We start from the raw sequence: 16,148 nt of genomic DNA on the forward strand, positions 1-16,148 counted from the left end.
CACAGCTGTGAGTCCAAAATGAGTCCCAGGCAATCAAGCAATCAGGAGGCAAGAAACATGTCAGCCCAGGAAAAGCAGTCAAGAAGGGAGTGGTGCAGGGCTGGAGAGGAACAGTGGAGTCTTCTCTATTTGGGCAAACGGGGCACTGCTCCACCAACCACAGTCTGCCCTCAGTCCTTCCCCGCTTGTCTTCCATCTTACTTACACCCAGTCCAAGCCTCGCTGTCGGCTTCCTCCTCCACTTCCTTAGCCTCAGTGTTGCCCTTGTAAAACTCAGCAGGGAGGACGGTGGAGACAGAACCAAAATGAGTTGGCTGTGTCTGCTGTTGGCTCTCTGGCGCCACCTACTGTGGGGCTCCCTGCCTTCCGCCCTACCAGTCCCCATGGGCACTGATCATGACTGGGCAGTGTTGATGAAATGAGAGCTGAATAGGGAGACCAGAGCAGTTTCACAGCCAATCCCTCTTTGCGTGGTGCTCTTGGAACTGGAGCTCTGTGAGAGGAATAGGGGGGTTCCTAACAATTCTCAGCACCCTTAACAGCTTCCAGAGTTCTTTAAGGGAAGCTGTGGCTGTTTAAAGTGGCACCACAGCACTTTAAATATATGGTGTGAACATGGCCTAAGATAGCTCCGACTGTCCGCAGTTTTTATATGAGCTGTCTGCTAAATCACATAGAAAAATGATGCCCTTTCTGGATGAACTGAATCATGCAAAATTCAGCTTCATTGAACAACTCTGGGCTTTAGTATGATATTAGAGAAAAACTGTCTACTTTCTCTACACCATGTTACTATGGTATGCATTTTTGTGTTTTTATATTGCAAACCACGTTGTGATCCTCAGATGAAGGGCAACGTAGAAATTAAATAAATGAACAAAAAACAACAACGCATCATTTTATGCTCCATTTAGTTCTGCTCCATGTTGTCTACTTGGAGCGGCCACAAAACCAGCACCTCTGGAGATGCCAGGGACTGAACTGCAGACCTTCTGAAGATGCTCCACTGCAGAGCTATGACCTTCCTATCATGCACATAGGCCTGTGCATTGGGGGGGGGGGGGCTTAGAGTAATTAAGAACATAGGTAAAAGGTAAAGGGACCACTGACCATTAGGTCCATTCGTGGCTGACTCTGGGGTTGCGGTGCTCCTCTGGCCAAGGGAGCTTCTGGGTCATGTGGCCAGCATGACTAAGCCGCTTCTGGCAAACCAGAGCAGCTCATGGAAATGCCATTTACCTTCCCACCGGAGTGGTACCTATTTATCTGGTACCTATTGACATGCTTTCGAACTGCTAGGTTGGCAGGAGCAGGGACCGAGCAACGGGAGCTCACCCCGTCATGGGGATTCGAACGGCCAACCTTCTGATCGGCAAGTCCTAGGCACTGTGGTTTAACCCAGTGTCCCTTAATTAAGAACATAAGAAGAGGCTACTGGATCAGGCCAGTGGCCCATATAATCCCCTCCCCCTCTTTCCTTTTTCCTTTTTCCTTCTGTGATGGAACTCCTATTTGGGGACTTCCCTGGCTTTTTTCTGGCCCACGTAGGACCAGTTTGGATAGTTGGCCTTGGTGAAGATTTGACGTTTCCATCCCCAAAAAGTTTATTGATTTGAGTTTCTACTGAAATGAGGCTGCATTTTAATGTTGTATTTTAATCTTGTTTTTAAGTTGTATTTTAATCAATTGTTTTGTACTTGGTGTTAGCCTCCCTGAGCCCGGTCTCGGCTGGGGAGCGCGGGATATAAATAAAATTTATTATTATTATTATTATTAATCCAGCATCCTGTTCTCACAGTGGCCGACCAGATGCCTGTGGAAAACCTGCAAGGAGGACCTGACCACAAGTAGAAGAAGAAGAAGAGTTTGGATTTGATATCCCGCTTTATCACTCCCCTTAAGGAGTCTCAAGGCGGCTAACATTCTCCTTTCCCTTCCTCCCCCACAACAAACACTCTGTGAGGTGAGTGGGGCTGAGAAACTTCAAAGAAGTGTAACTAGCCCAAGGTCACCCAGCAGCTTCATGTGGAGGAGCGGGGAGGCGAACCCGGTTCCCCAGATTACGAGACTACCGCTCTTAACCACTACACCACACTGGCTCTCCCCTCCTGAGGTTCTTAGTAACTTGTATTCAAAAGCATTACTGCCCACAACTGCAGAGGCAGAGCAGAGCCATCATGGCCAGTAGCCATTGGTAGCCTTCTCCTTCCATGAATTTGCCAAGTCCTCTTTTAAAGCCACCCAAGTCCAGGGCTCTCACTGCCTCCGCAGGTGTGCACTCCAAAAGTTTGCTCTGCACTGCACGAATAAAGGTAAAGGTAAAGGGACTCCTGACCATTAGGTCCAGTCATGACCGACTCTGGGGTTGCGACACTCATCTCGTTTTATTGGCCGAGGGAGCCAGTGTACAGCTTCCAGGTCATGTGGCCAGCATGACAAAACCGCTTCTGGCGAACCAGAGCAGCACACGGAAACGCCATTTACCTTCCCTCCAGAGTGGTACCTATTTATCTACTTGCACTTTGACGTGCTTTCGAACTGCTAGGTTGGCAGGAGCAGGGACCGAACAATGGGAGCTCACCCCGTCGTGGGGATTCGAACCGCTGACCTTCTGATCGGCAAGTCCTAGGCTGTGTGGTTTAACCCACAGCGCCGCCCACGTCCCTATACTGCACGAATATATGCTTCCTTTTATCTCTCCAACATTCAGCTCCACTTGGTGTCCCTGAGTTCTAGTGTTATGAGAGATGGGGAGGCAAACATTCCTCTATCGTTTCCTCCATGCCACGTATACTTTTGTAAACTCCGATCGCGCTCCCTCTTACTCACCCTTTCTTTCTAAAATAAGAAACCTCAGAGCCGCAGCCTTCCTCCCTAGAGGGGGTGCTCATGACTGCTCTCCCCTCCCAAGGTTTTATGCAGCTAGTATTCACAAGTGCACTGCCTCTGACAGTGGAGGTAGAACACAGTGATTGGGGTTAGTAGCCACTGAGTGCCCCTTATCAAACCTCTCCATTCTGAAGGAAATCAGCCCTGAGTGGTCACTGGAAGGACGGATCCTGAAACTGAGACTCCAATACTTTGGCCACCTCATGAGAAGAGAAGACTCCCTGGAAAAGACCCTGATGTTGGGAAAGATGGAGGGCAGAAGGAGAAGGGGACAACAGAGGACAAGATGGTGGGACAGTGTTCTTGAAGCTACCAGCATGAGTCTGACCAAACTGTGGGAGGCAGTGGAAGACAGGAGTGCCTGGTGTGCTCTGCTCCAAGGGGTCACAAAGAGTCAGAAACGACTAAACAACAACAAGCCACTGAGTCAACAAATCTGTAACACGAACTGCTCCTTTAACTCACTCGTATCCAGATTTTTAAATAGTCACAAGTGGAGCCTTTGAAATGCCTTCTCTCATTATGCCATCCCTGACATATGTATTGACTTCTGCAGTGCAAAATAACAACAAACAACAACAACAACTTGTAAGGCAGCCTTGAAAACACAATGCTGGGGAAAGAAGCCACACACAATTAAGTCTGCTTCCTGCGTTGGCAGCCTATGCGAGCATTTTGATGGATGAACTGTTGTTGCTGCTGTTGTTTTAAGTGTAATCGGAGATCTCCATTAACGGATAATCATCAACAGCCACCTTGTAATAGCCGCCACCTCTAGTAACTGTAAACTCTGCATGCAGCCCCAGATGACAGCCAAGGGCAGAAGATTTGGGGCCCAGCTCTTTTTGTGCTCAAAACTAGGCCTGCGCATCCTGGTCTGCTCCTGCTGTCTGGCTAGTGATTGGTCTCTCCATGGGATTGTTTAGACCTGGAGGAAGCCAACATCATAGACTGGTTGGACACAGAGGAATGGTGGAAGGAACCAGCTGGGGAACTACCAAGGGAAGAAGGCTCAGAGCCCAGGGAGTGGTGGTGAGACAACAATGAGTGGTCAGAGGGAAAAGAGAGGAAATCGTGTCCTCCCTAAAAGAGGGCACGTGTTGTGGTGAGACCTGGAGACTGACCTCCTGTGTTATGGGTGGGTAAGATTGGCTAGCCACAACACCCGATTGGTAGGTCCTTTGATGTTGGGTTTAATCTGGCCAATGGGGCACAGTCCAAACAGATATACCCATGTACGTGACCCACATCTTCCTCTTTCAGCTTGTGCATTCAGAACAACCACCCACCTCTCCCTATTTTTAGGGCTGTGTGCTTGACCTTGCTATGCCGTCGTGTGTTGTCTGTCATTGGGACAGGGGCACGGCAGGAATTTCCCCCACTTGGCTGATGGGCTGTTGCCATTTGGGTTTCGCCTGCCGCATAGCAAATCATCACAACTTGTAAGGTTGCGGATAGGCTCTGGTTCAGGTGATAGGAATGGGGGAACGCTCTCGCCATCCCTATATGAAGGGTATTCCGTTAAAGGAATCCAGGGACTCAACTGGTTTAGTCAACCCCCGAGAGGGGGTTGTGCCTGTGCCTGAGTCCAGGGGGGCATCTGGGTGGTGGACATAGTCTGTGCCCGGCTTTTTGCCTACCCAGGTGTTCACCCTTGGCTGACCTATGCTGGAACCCTGGGTCAGCGCTGCCTGCAAGGGTGCAGGGAGCTAGTCGAACCAGACCCTATGCAACCACTCACTTTCTGTAATCAATAAAGTTGTGGCCTAAATTCTGCCCAAAACCAAAACTAAAATTTGAGTCAAATGTGAATTTATTTAGGGGGGAGATATCTGAGTCTGAACATGCAAAGACTAGGAAGAGGAGGTGTTGGAAGCTGGAGAGGTGACAGGGCTTAGTGAGCGCAGAGACTCTATGGCAGAGAGAAGTTCAGAATCAGGGGCAGAAACTGGACTTGTAAAAGGGTAAAAGGGTATTGGGAAATGATCCATTTTCCCCCCATAATTAATTTAAAAAATGTTTAAAAGTACTTTCCCCCCAAAAAACCCAGAGTTCTTTCTTTGGGGGATAATTCAGACTGAAATTTCCAAGTGTCAAAAAGGGTTATTTATGTATGCCACTACTGTGGTCCGTGTTTTGCTAGCCCCCAAAATGGAAAACGAGCAAGATCCCAGTCAAAGTATGGCAACTTAAGTTGACAGAATATGCACAGCTTGCAGACTTAAGATATAGAATAAAAGAACAAGAAGAACATACATTTAGAGAAGATTGGAAAACATTTCTTGAATATATGGGAAATAACTGTGTACAGCTGAAAAGGCTGGCAGCATTAAAATAAATCCAACAGTGTAAATAAGTTTTGATGGGTGGAATAATGGAATGCAGAATGGTACAGTTTTTGTAAAATATGCAGGGATATAAGATATACAAAATGAACCACAGAAAGAGAAGAAGGGATGTTGCTGATATTTTAAGGATGTTAAAATGAGCACTTTAACTGGGATGTGGGATCGGACTCGCAAAGCAGCGGGAGGCTGGCAGAGGCAGCGCAAGGAGCAAAATGCGCCCTGGGGAAAAATGCACCCTGGGAAATGGCTCTCCCTCGCCCCACCAATGCTATACCTCTGGCCCAGAAGCAGAGATGGATCAGGCTGGTGAAGAGTCATGGGTGTGTTCTGCAGTGATAAGCTCCTCTCCGCCTTGTCTGAGAGCTGATTTTCATCGAGGAAGATTACCGGGAATGAGGTGCTCTGCTCATTAGGCCTGACACACAACCAAGTCTATGGAGATCGTGTTTTTGCTAATAAAGACTCAACTCCATCTTTGAACTGCCTTCACCCTTAGGGACTGCCAGCTCAGAAGAACGGGAGCAGCCAGGGAGGCTGCTTCCATCCTCCAGTATCCACTGCCTGTGGCAGATGCCTCACTCTGGATCATGGTGGGGCTGGCCCTGTGAATGTAGTATGGAGCTATTGGAGAGTACAGTGGACGCTCGGGTTGCGAACGTGATCTGTGCACGTTCGCAACCAGCACCGTTCACCGCAGCAGCGCATCTGCACACGTGCGGGTTGCGATTCGGCACTTCTGCGCATGCGCAAAGTGTGATTTAGCGCTTCTGCGCATGCACAACCCCAAAACCTGGAAGTAACCTGTTCCGATACTTCAAGGTTTTGACGGGTCCGTAACCCAAAAAAATGCAAACTGAAGCATCTGTAACCTGAGGTATGACTATAGTGTTATTAGTTTGGGGGAATCAGTCTGGGTCCTTTCCAAGTTTGCTTAGAATGTAGTTGAAAAGGTTGCTAAGCCAGGCCAACCAGTTCCTTTGTTAAGGTAATGACTTTGGCTAAGTGTTGTGATTTATCATCTTCAAAAAGGTTGCCATAGAGACAAATGAGTGGACCTTTCCCCAGCTAACGTGGTTGGGTGCCACATTATTCTAGGGTGTAGAACAATAAGCTAAGGGGACCTTTTGTATAGGAGAAGATTGTGAGAAAGAGATGGACTGGTGCTGTAAGCTGGGGACACAGGGCCACGCCGTGCCCTGGCCTGGGCTCAAGCCTTCATGGGAGACCTAATGGGGGAGCAAGATCTGTTCAGGTATTGATGCTGTGAGCCCCTGTACCCTATGCTCAGGATGTAGATATGTGTATAAATAAAACCATACATCCTAAAGACATCTCCACTGACCTTCCTTCCAAGGAACCAGACCCTCGGTAGATGCTGGGATCCCCGGAGTCTCTCACGTTTTGGAGATTGGGTTGGGTTGTGTGTAACACCAGTATTGAAATACTTTGTCACTTGTACAACTTGTATACAGTGAGATTACATGAGCACCCCCCACTCAGCTCTCTTAGTCTTGATTCCCCTCGTTTACTGACGCACACCCACCAAACCCGAAAGTCAGTTGCCCTGTTGCTATCTTTTCATTCAGCAGCCTAACAGCCCACGGATAGAAGCTGTTCTTTACCCTGTTGGCACAACTAATCATGCTTCTATATCTTCTGCCTGAGGGCAGGAGATCAAGAAATTGCTGGCCAGGGTGTGAATCATCCCTGAGAATTTTCCTCACTCTCCTGAGGCAACCTTCTTCCACTATTTCATCCAGTGGATTCACGGGACAGCCCATAATATATTGCGCTGTATTCACCACCCTCTGTAGGCACTTCCTATCAGTTGCTGTCAAACCAGCGTACCATACCGTGATGAAAGGACACTTTCTATTGTTGACTGGTAGAAAGAGATCATCAAATGTTGATTGACATCGTTCTTTCACAATACTCTGAGGAGACAGAGTCTCTTTTGGGCTTTCTTAACCACCTGGGTTGTATTTATTTTCCAAGTAAGGTCTTCGCTGAGATAAACTCCTAAGAATTGAAAGGAAGAGACTCTCTCCACACAGCCCTCCGTGATGTACAGTGGGGCTAGTTCTCCTCTCTTCCTCCAAAAGTCCAACACCATCTCCTTTGTCTTGCTGATATTAAGGTGCAAGTTGTACCTTAGGCACCATGTAGACATTTTTTGGACCTCCCCTCTATACGCTGATTCGTCTCCACCTGTTATTAAACCCATTATGGTGGTGTCATCTGCAAACTTAATAACTGCAGTAGACGGGTCAGATGATACACAATCGTATGTATACAATGAATACAGGTAGGGACTTAGGACAGATCCCTGTGGTGTGCCAGTGCTGATTTTCAAGGAATTAGATGTTATATGTCCAATCCTCGCTGTTTGTGTCCGATCTATCAGAAAGTCTTTAATCCAGTCGCAGATGGTAGAAGAAAGGTTCATGTCAGTCAGCTTTTTAATGAGGAGGTCCGGAAGGATGGTGTGTATGCAAACAGGGCGTCATAATGTCACTGTTGATTTACGCCTCGTGGCATTGCCTTGAAAACAGGGGCTGGGTATATGTGGCCCTCTAGACCTCTCAAAACGGCCCTCAGGGGTCTCCTCATCATCAGCACTCCACACCTTTCCTGCGCGCTCTCGCTTGCCTGGAACATGTCCCTGCTCTGTAATGCTTCTTGCTTGCCTCCATAAGACGCATTTTTTCTTCCTAAAAAGTAAGGGGAAATGTCTGTGCGTCTTATGGAGCGAATGTGTGGTCCCTCGACCCGAATTGCCCAGGGGCAAAAAGCAGATCATGCTTTTTTTTTTGGAAGAGAGGAGTGGGTGTTGAAACAAAGCCGCTGATCAGCAAGCAGTCGGGAGGGAGATAAGGGATGCTAGCAATAAAGGAGGCTGCCTGAGAAGGGGGAGGTGAAGACAGCAAACTTGCAAAGGGGGGAAACAGGAAGACTAAAGCAATAAGGAGAGGCATTAGAAGAAAAAGAGGAACAAAAAACTGCTCCAGCTAAGGAAAAAACACTAAGGCAAACAAGAGGGAAGGGAGTGTTGAAAGGAAACAGCTGGTTGGTGGGATCAGGAGAGAGATAAGGGAGGCTAGGAGGCTGCCTGGGAGGGGGGAGTTAAAAGCCCATGGATCCTCAGGATTTTTGCATTGGGTCTCCCCAAATTCACCATCAGATCACATGTCTGTGGCCACAGCATGAACCGCAAAAATCATACATCCACTGTTTCGTTCAGAATATTTTTTTTCTTGTTTTCCTCCTCTAAAAACTAGGTGCGTCTTATGGAGTGAAAAATACGGTATATAGAACTCTCTGGCTTCTGCTGTGTGAAATGGCCACACCTACTTTTCCCTCTGGCTCTGCCAGCTACTAGCATGGGGGCAGGGGAGAGGCAGGAGGGTTCCACATGTGCCGATCTCAGACCCCCTGATCTGTCCCAGTGCTTCCGGAATATGCAATATCAACCTGTTTAAGCATTATAGTTTGGGTTTTTTTAAAAAAAGCAAAGCAAAAAGGAAGCAAAATATTTGCAAGTGGCGTTGTGAGCCGACTCCGGCAGGTAAGCCCATCGAAAGGCAGCCATGCGTGAAATGAGAGTTGCTCTAATTAAGATCTCGGTCCCAGCTCAACCAAATTATTTAAGGTGCAAGGGATTAAAGTCATTAATGAAATGTGGTCCGTATCAACGCTATCTTGGGCGCAATCAGTAATGCAAGGCCTGTGGAAACAGAGGCATACTCAGACGCCTTTAGCAAAGGGTGAGAGTTTCTCCACAGAGTCCATTTCCTAGCTTCATCCTGTGAAACCACTGGATGTGTTTGAATGAGTGTCATTAGGAAGGATGGCGAGAGTTATTCATTTTTCTTCCAAACTGGCACTGCCTTATTCCAACTTTATCCAGAAGGAGAAGCCTATTTCATGAGACGGTGATGGTGGAATCTTAAGGTGCAATGTTTTATTTCTCAAAGGGAAATAAAAATTTTACAAGCCAGCTCCTCTGGCTTCATCTAGCAATGAGAAAACGAGTGCATTGAGAAATTAAGTTTGCTCTTCTCCTGTTGGAACAGCAAAGAACAGGATTCAGCAAACCAATATTCATAGTTTGGGGGAAGCCAAACATCTTAAAATAAGTTATGATCCAGGAGCATAGATTAAGGTGTTTAATAATAGGAAGAACCAAATGTATCGTAGCGATATGATGATCTATGTTATACTGGGGAGCGTAGGATATTGTGGTTTTTTGATTAGGTGAATATTTATGGATATGCTTCTACAGGAACTGAAAGTCTATGTAAATGTAACTTATTTGTGGTTATATAGTGCATTTATTGTTATTATACAAATAGGGAAAGAAATCGGGTATAACATTTTACAGCATTTATGTAATAATAAATAATTTTTGAACCCGGACCGGTAACAAATTGGAAGCTCTCTGAGCAAAAAAGCAACATGTTGCCAGTAACCTGTCCCCATGAGCAGCTTAGCTGCTTCCTTCTACACTCACTCCATAGCTGTCAACTTACAGATTTGAAAATAAGGGACCAGCAGCCTCAAAAATAAGGGATCAGCAGCCAAAATAAGGGATTTTCCAAGCACAGGTATGTTCAACTTCTGAGCCCCTCCAAGCCAAAGGCAGAAAGCCCAGCCAGCAGCCAAACAAAGCCTCAAGCGGTGGTTCTCACAGCGCAGCAACCCGGCAAAGGGGATGCAGCAAGGAAAACCACCATCACCTCTCCGCTGGGAAGCGCTGAGCAAAGGTGAGTCCCCAGGCAACGCGGCCGATTTGATCGGCACAAGGCATGCAAGCTCCACCCCCCAGTCGTTCTTAGACTCCTTATTGGGTGAGCAATGCAGCCAAGCAACACAGTTGGAGCCTCCCTCTTCCCTGGCCGGCAGGGAGGGAGGGAGGGAGAGGAGCTGCTTCCTTTGAAACCCGGGAAATTTAAGGGACATCATCAATAAGGGACAGCAGCGGGACACGGCGCTGGGATAAGGGACTTTCCCGCCAAATAAGGGACGGTTGATAGCTATGACTCACTGCAGCTTCTGGAATAGGCAGCTTTCATATATGCATAAACATAATGTCATCTATGCGCTGGCGAGGGTGTGGGGACAGAGGCAGCTATAGGCACTTGTGGTAGCATGCCCCCAGGTGGTAAATTTTGGGGAACAAGCATTTAATGAGATGAGTAAAATCACACACCAGCATGTCACAAAGTCTCCAGAGCTTGTGTAACTGAATCTGTATTTAAATGAGAATCAGGACTTGGTGGATAAACTACTAATTGGATTTCTCTTAATAGCTGCATGTATGGCGATAGCCACATTCCAGAAGGACTTAAAAGTTGCGAACTCGAATGTTTGGTACAAGAGAGTATGATGTATTGCCCTTGCGGGGGGAAATTGACTCACAAATGAAGACTGGCAAAAGGAATAAAGCATAAAGAAATCTTTGTGAGAGAATGGAGGAGCTTCATTTCATTTGCAAATTCTTCTGAATATCAAAGACCAGTTCCAAAGGTTTATAATTAACTTGTGGGTCACATAAAAAGAATGTGTTCTACAGATGTGCACTGCTATAAGTTGTGGTGTATGTACGAGAATACAGGTTTTCATAATTTATTTCTCTGGGGTCTCAGGAGAAATTTTGTTGTTGATGTTGGCCTCTGTCTCTCTCAAGACTACCAAGAAGGCCCTCTGCCTGGTTCCCTGTAACTTCGCTTCTCACAGTGAGGGAACTGCCAGAAGGGCCTCGGCACTGGACCTCATTGTGGAGGCGCTCCTTCAGGTCTACTGGGCCGAGGCCATTTAGGGCTTTCAAATCAGCACCAACACTTTGAATTGTGCTCGGAAATGTACTGGGAGCCAATGTTGGTCTTTCAGGACCAGTGTTATGTGGTCTCGGCTGCCGGTCCCAGTCACCAGTCTATCCCATGTTTCCCTCTCTGCTGTATTTAATTTTTCCTTGAGTGATTCCAACCATTCAGGAATAACATACCAGATAGATTGGCCAGTAATCAGGCAGGAGGGGCTGCAGGTAAATAAGGATGCAGCTGATAAGGGAAGCTTACCAGATTTTTTTCAATGAATCTGGGGACACTTTTCAATTTCCTACTAAATAGATGGATTTTGTCATCTGATTTCTAAATCCGGGGACTGTCCCCGGGAAACGGGGATGTCTGGAAACCTTATGATAAGGGGATGCAATCATCCAGGTTCCTCCTGATATTTTATAAGCCTCAGACAGAGTCATAGAATCCAGGGGAGGAAAGTAGGAAGAGGAGACAAAGCCTGATGTGGCGTCTTGAGAGAGGAGAAAGGAACTGGTGGGAAAGTGTTCTTACTGGTAGATGCAGTCTTTGGACTACCAACACAGTTCCCCCCCCCCAAAGGCTTTAATGTGGAGGTCACTATGATGCCTAAGTTCAGGTGTAGCCGTGGTCTCAGTGTGTGGCTAGGCAAAGGGTAAGACTTTGCCCTAACACTGGATATGTCCCAAATCTCTGCTTTTGAAGAGTAATTTGTGTGAAGGAGTGTCTCCACTCCCATTGTTCTGCCCAGACACTGAGGTCCAGCGCTGAGGCCCTTCTGGCGGTTCCCTCACTGCGAGAAGCAAAGTTACAGGGAACCAGGCAGAGGGCCTTCTCGGTGGTGGCGCCCACCTTGTGGAACGTCCTCCCATCAGATGTTAAGGAAATAACTATCTGGTGTTTAGGAGACATCTAAAGGCAGCCCTGTTTAGGGAAGTTTTGAATGACTGGTGTTTTAATGTATTTTTAATAATTTGTTGGAAGCTGCCCAGAGTGGCTTGGGAAACCCAGCCAGATGGGCAGGGTATAAATAAAGTATTATTATTTTTATTATTATTATTATTATCAGTCACGAGAAGAGGTAGGGTCAATTGTGTGTTTTTTCAGAGGTGCCCCCCGCAACAACTTTGCCAAACAATCAACCCAACAATTGTGTGAACCTGCCTTACACTGTCACAACTTATGTGAAGAATCGTTTTCAAGGTCTCATTCCCTTTCAGCAACGCAAATAATAGCAGAGTCTGAAAAAGGGCACGATCGATATCTGACTCTCTGTAGGAGCAGGAAAGCAAGGCTCCTTATTTGAAAAGAAATGAAACTTTGTGAAAAATATGTGCCGTTCAGGGAAAGTGAGGGGGAGGAAAGAACTAAGTGGTTAGATAGCCACATCATATATTTAAAGTGCATGATTTCCTGGTGAAATGTAGTTTATTAAAGGTGCTGAGAATTATACCGTATTTTTTTGCACCATAACACTCACTTTTTTCCTCCTAAAAGGTAAGGGGAAATGTCTGTGCGTGTTATGGAGGGAATGCCTATGGGTGGCATGCCTACGATTTTCCTCCTCTAAAAACTACGTGCGTGTTATGGTCAGGTGCGTGTTATAGAGCGAAGAATACGGTAGCTTTTTGGAGAGTGAACTACAGTTCCCATGATTCGGGGGGGGGGGGAGTCATGATTGTTAACGTGGTATAAATGTGCTTTACATATGTGGTGTGGTGTGACCTGAGACTAAGGGCGTTTCTAGGCAATTGTTAGTTGGGGGTCGGATTCAATCACACCCCAGGCAAGGTTGCACAATTAGAGCCTTGCACAACAAATCTACTTCCCCAAAGACTGGACTTTTTGCTGTAAGGAAAGTAAAGGGGAAATGCACTGGAAAGCATGGGATGTCACTTGCTTTGACACGTCATCTAACCTCTCTCCAAACACATCACAATGAATGCTCAGTAAATAGCCAATATCCTCTAATCTCCCCGCAAACAAATCACAATGAATGTTCAATAAACAGGTCACTTGGAACAGCCCTAAATTAGCAGTTTTGTGATGTTCTGAACGCAACTTTGACTCATCAAGCAGCTACTCATTTCATGAATACACTGTTTCCCTTTCTCAATGTGCTCATTATGTGCTTCATCTGCAGCGACAGATCCTTGACTATCAGAGCAGTTGGCCATTAAAAATAATTGTACACAAAACCCTCTAAATCCCCCTAACAACATTTCATAAAGTGAGAGACTTATTTCAATTATAGTGGTACCTTGGGTTACAGACGCTTCAGGTTACAGACTCTGCTAACCCAAAAATAGTACCTCGGGTTAAGAACTTTGCTTCAGGATGAGAACAGAAACCGTGCTCCGGCGGCGCAATGGCAGCAGGAAGCCCCATTAGCTAAAGTGATGCTTCAGCTTAAGAACAGTTTCAGGTTAAGGACGGACCTCTGGAATGAATTAACTACTTAACCCGAGGTACCACTGTATGTCTCCTATGATGCAAAGAGAAGGGCAGACCAAGTTAGAGTCTGCATTCCCACAGTCCCCCAAGAGAAAGGTTTGCAAGCATTTAAAATAAGGGCTTGCAGTATCACCCTTTGGCCACCTCCAGTTGTGGCGCTATACAAACAGTGGGTTGGTAACTCGTTCCTCAAGCTGCCTCGTTGGTATAAAGGGTAGCAGAGCTTGAGTTCCACTGCTCGGGTATCTGATCTGAGGTCCTGACCTCCTTGCACACTGCAAAATGCTGCCTGCAGAGCTTCCTGCCACATCAGGAAGTAAGGTGCATGAAACATCACCATCATCATCTGCACTAGGAGTGGGGAATCTGAAGCTCTCCAGATGTTGCTGGACTCCAACTCGCATCAGCCCCAGTCTCCACTGTCAATTATTATTATTATTACTATACAATTTATTACTCGTCCTTCACTCTAAGGTTCCAAGCTGGGCTACAGCAATTAAAACACAATCTTAAAAAAAGTTTAAAGCAACAAGCAATTATAGATATAAAGTGGATCCTTAAAATATGCACCTTGAGTGTCACAAGCCAAGGTAAAGAGGAGGGTCTTTACAATTCCCTGGAAGCTGTCTAATGTGGGGAGGGAGTTCTGCAAATGAGGGGCCACCACAGAGAAGACCCTCTCCCAGGCTGCTACTCCCAAAGGTTCTGAGGGCAGAGGAACTACCAATATATCCATTCCCTCCCCTTTTTGCTAGTCTTAATACCCAAGAAGATCTGTAGGGAAGGAGGTGGTCTTTGGGGTATTTGGGGCCTGAGTCCTTTAGGCCTGTAAAGACTGGTGTGAGCACCTTGAATTGAGGTGACATGGCAACTAGTGCAGGTGTTTCCAAGCACAATTCAAAGTGTTGGTGCTGACCTCGAAAGCCTGAAACGGCCTCAGCCCAGGATTCCTGAAGGAGTGTCTCCACCCCCATCATTCAACCTGGACACTGAGGTCCAGCGCCGAGGGTCTTCTGCCAGTTCCCTCACTGCCTTCTCGGCAGCCCCACGTAACAATCCAATGGTGGCAGCTGCTGTCCAGCAACATCTGAAGGGCCACCAATTCCTCACCCTTGATCTACACAGATCAGCTACCGTAATTTCCCCCCAGATCTCAAAAGCTGCAGATATCACAATTTTTAAAAGAACAAATGAGCAGAGGAAGCCTTACTTGTGCAGCCTGTGAGATGGCCGTTCGCCGTTCTCCTGCTGTCCGTAGCAACTCGTCTTTGTCTCGGGGATGAACGAATACTTTTCCAACATGGCTGATGCAGCCGTAGCAATAACCCCAAGGCCATCGCGTACCCGGGCATCCAAAGGGTAGTCCCACTCATCATAGGACACCGAAATCAGCCCCGCAGGGAACTCTTTGGGAGTAATTTCCATGTTCCCGCTAACCAAGCTGGGAACGATCCAGAAGAAGTCGTAACCAGTCAGCCCTAAGGAACGGGCCTCCTCCAGGATGTAAACAGCTTCGTCCTTCGAGCAGTAAAGCAAGATGACAGAGGAGTGGATCTTCTTCAGCTGAATCGTCGTCTTGGCGTCACCGATGGGTGTGTCGAGGGTGATGATGTTCTGCATGTCCCAGCCCACAAAACTGTTCTCCACAGTGTACTTGATAAAGCTGATGAAGTCTCGGTAGCCGGGGAAAGTGCTGGTGACCAAGGAGAAGACATGCCAGTCGTAGTATTGCATGAATTTTAGCATGATGATGGCTTCCTGTTGGATGGAAGCCCCAAACTGGAAAAATGTGGACATCACATCCTACAAAGGAGGGAAGGAAGGGAGAAGTTGATTAGATTGATCTGTAGGTAAGGTTTAGAATCAGAGAACTGTAGAGTTGAAGGAACCCCCAAGGTTTATCTAGTCCAGCTGTTCTCAACCTATGGGTCCTCAGATGTTGTAGGACTACAACTCCCATCATCCCTGAGCTCTGGTCTTGCTAGCTAGGGGTGATGGGAGTTGTAGTTCAACAACATCTGGGGACCCACAGGTTGAGAAAGGCTGATCTAGTCCAAAGCCTTGCAATAAAGGGATCATAACTAAAGAACCCCTGCAAGGGGTTTGAATGCCTCCATTGAAAGAGTCCACCACCTTCTGAGGGAGTCCATTCAACTGTCAAACAGCTCTTACCATCAGAAAGTTCTTCTAAATGTTTAGCCGGAATATCATGTACAGTGGAACCTAGGTTTTCAAACGTAATCCATTCCGGAAGACTGCTCGACTTCCTAAACGTTAGGAAACCAAAAACTGAAAGCGGAAGCCTCAAATCAATAGGGGAACTCAAAACGGAAGCCGCGTCAGATGTTCGGGTTCCGAAAAGCGTTAAAAAACCGGAGCATTTACTTGCGGGTTTTCCGCATTCAGGAGCTGAAACATTCAAAAGCGGAGCTGTTCAAGGACGGAAGTTTGACTGTACCCCCTTTTAATCTTGCTCCCCTGCACTAAAAAGGCCCCAGACATTCCTTGCATGGATGGTTTCTCTGTGCTTTTATCACTTTAGTTGTTGATTTTCTTTTCCAAGTTCTGTGATATCCTAACATTAGCTGTTATTTCCGCATTTCAGGGGCTTGGACTAGATAACTCTGGAGATGTCTTTCAA

General features: G+C 46.8%; 1 protein-coding gene across 2 annotated transcripts in view; it reads right to left on the reverse strand.

Annotated features, from left to right (window-relative positions):
- GRIN2A (glutamate ionotropic receptor NMDA type subunit 2A) overlaps positions 1–16,148 on the reverse strand; it is a 221,617-nt gene that overhangs the window by 70,420 nt on the left and 135,049 nt on the right. For both annotated transcript variants that reach the window (XM_081889073.1, XM_081889072.1), the window contains exon 4: positions 14,718–15,310. In XM_081889073.1, coding sequence (XP_081745199.1) covers positions 14,718–15,310 — 593 coding nt within the window. The remainder of the gene's footprint in view (positions 1–14,717; positions 15,311–16,148) is intronic.

Source organism: Podarcis melisellensis (assembly GCF_964234715.1).
Source record: "Podarcis melisellensis genome assembly, chromosome: 14".
NCBI lineage: Eukaryota > Metazoa > Chordata > Lepidosauria > Squamata > Lacertidae > Podarcis > Podarcis melisellensis.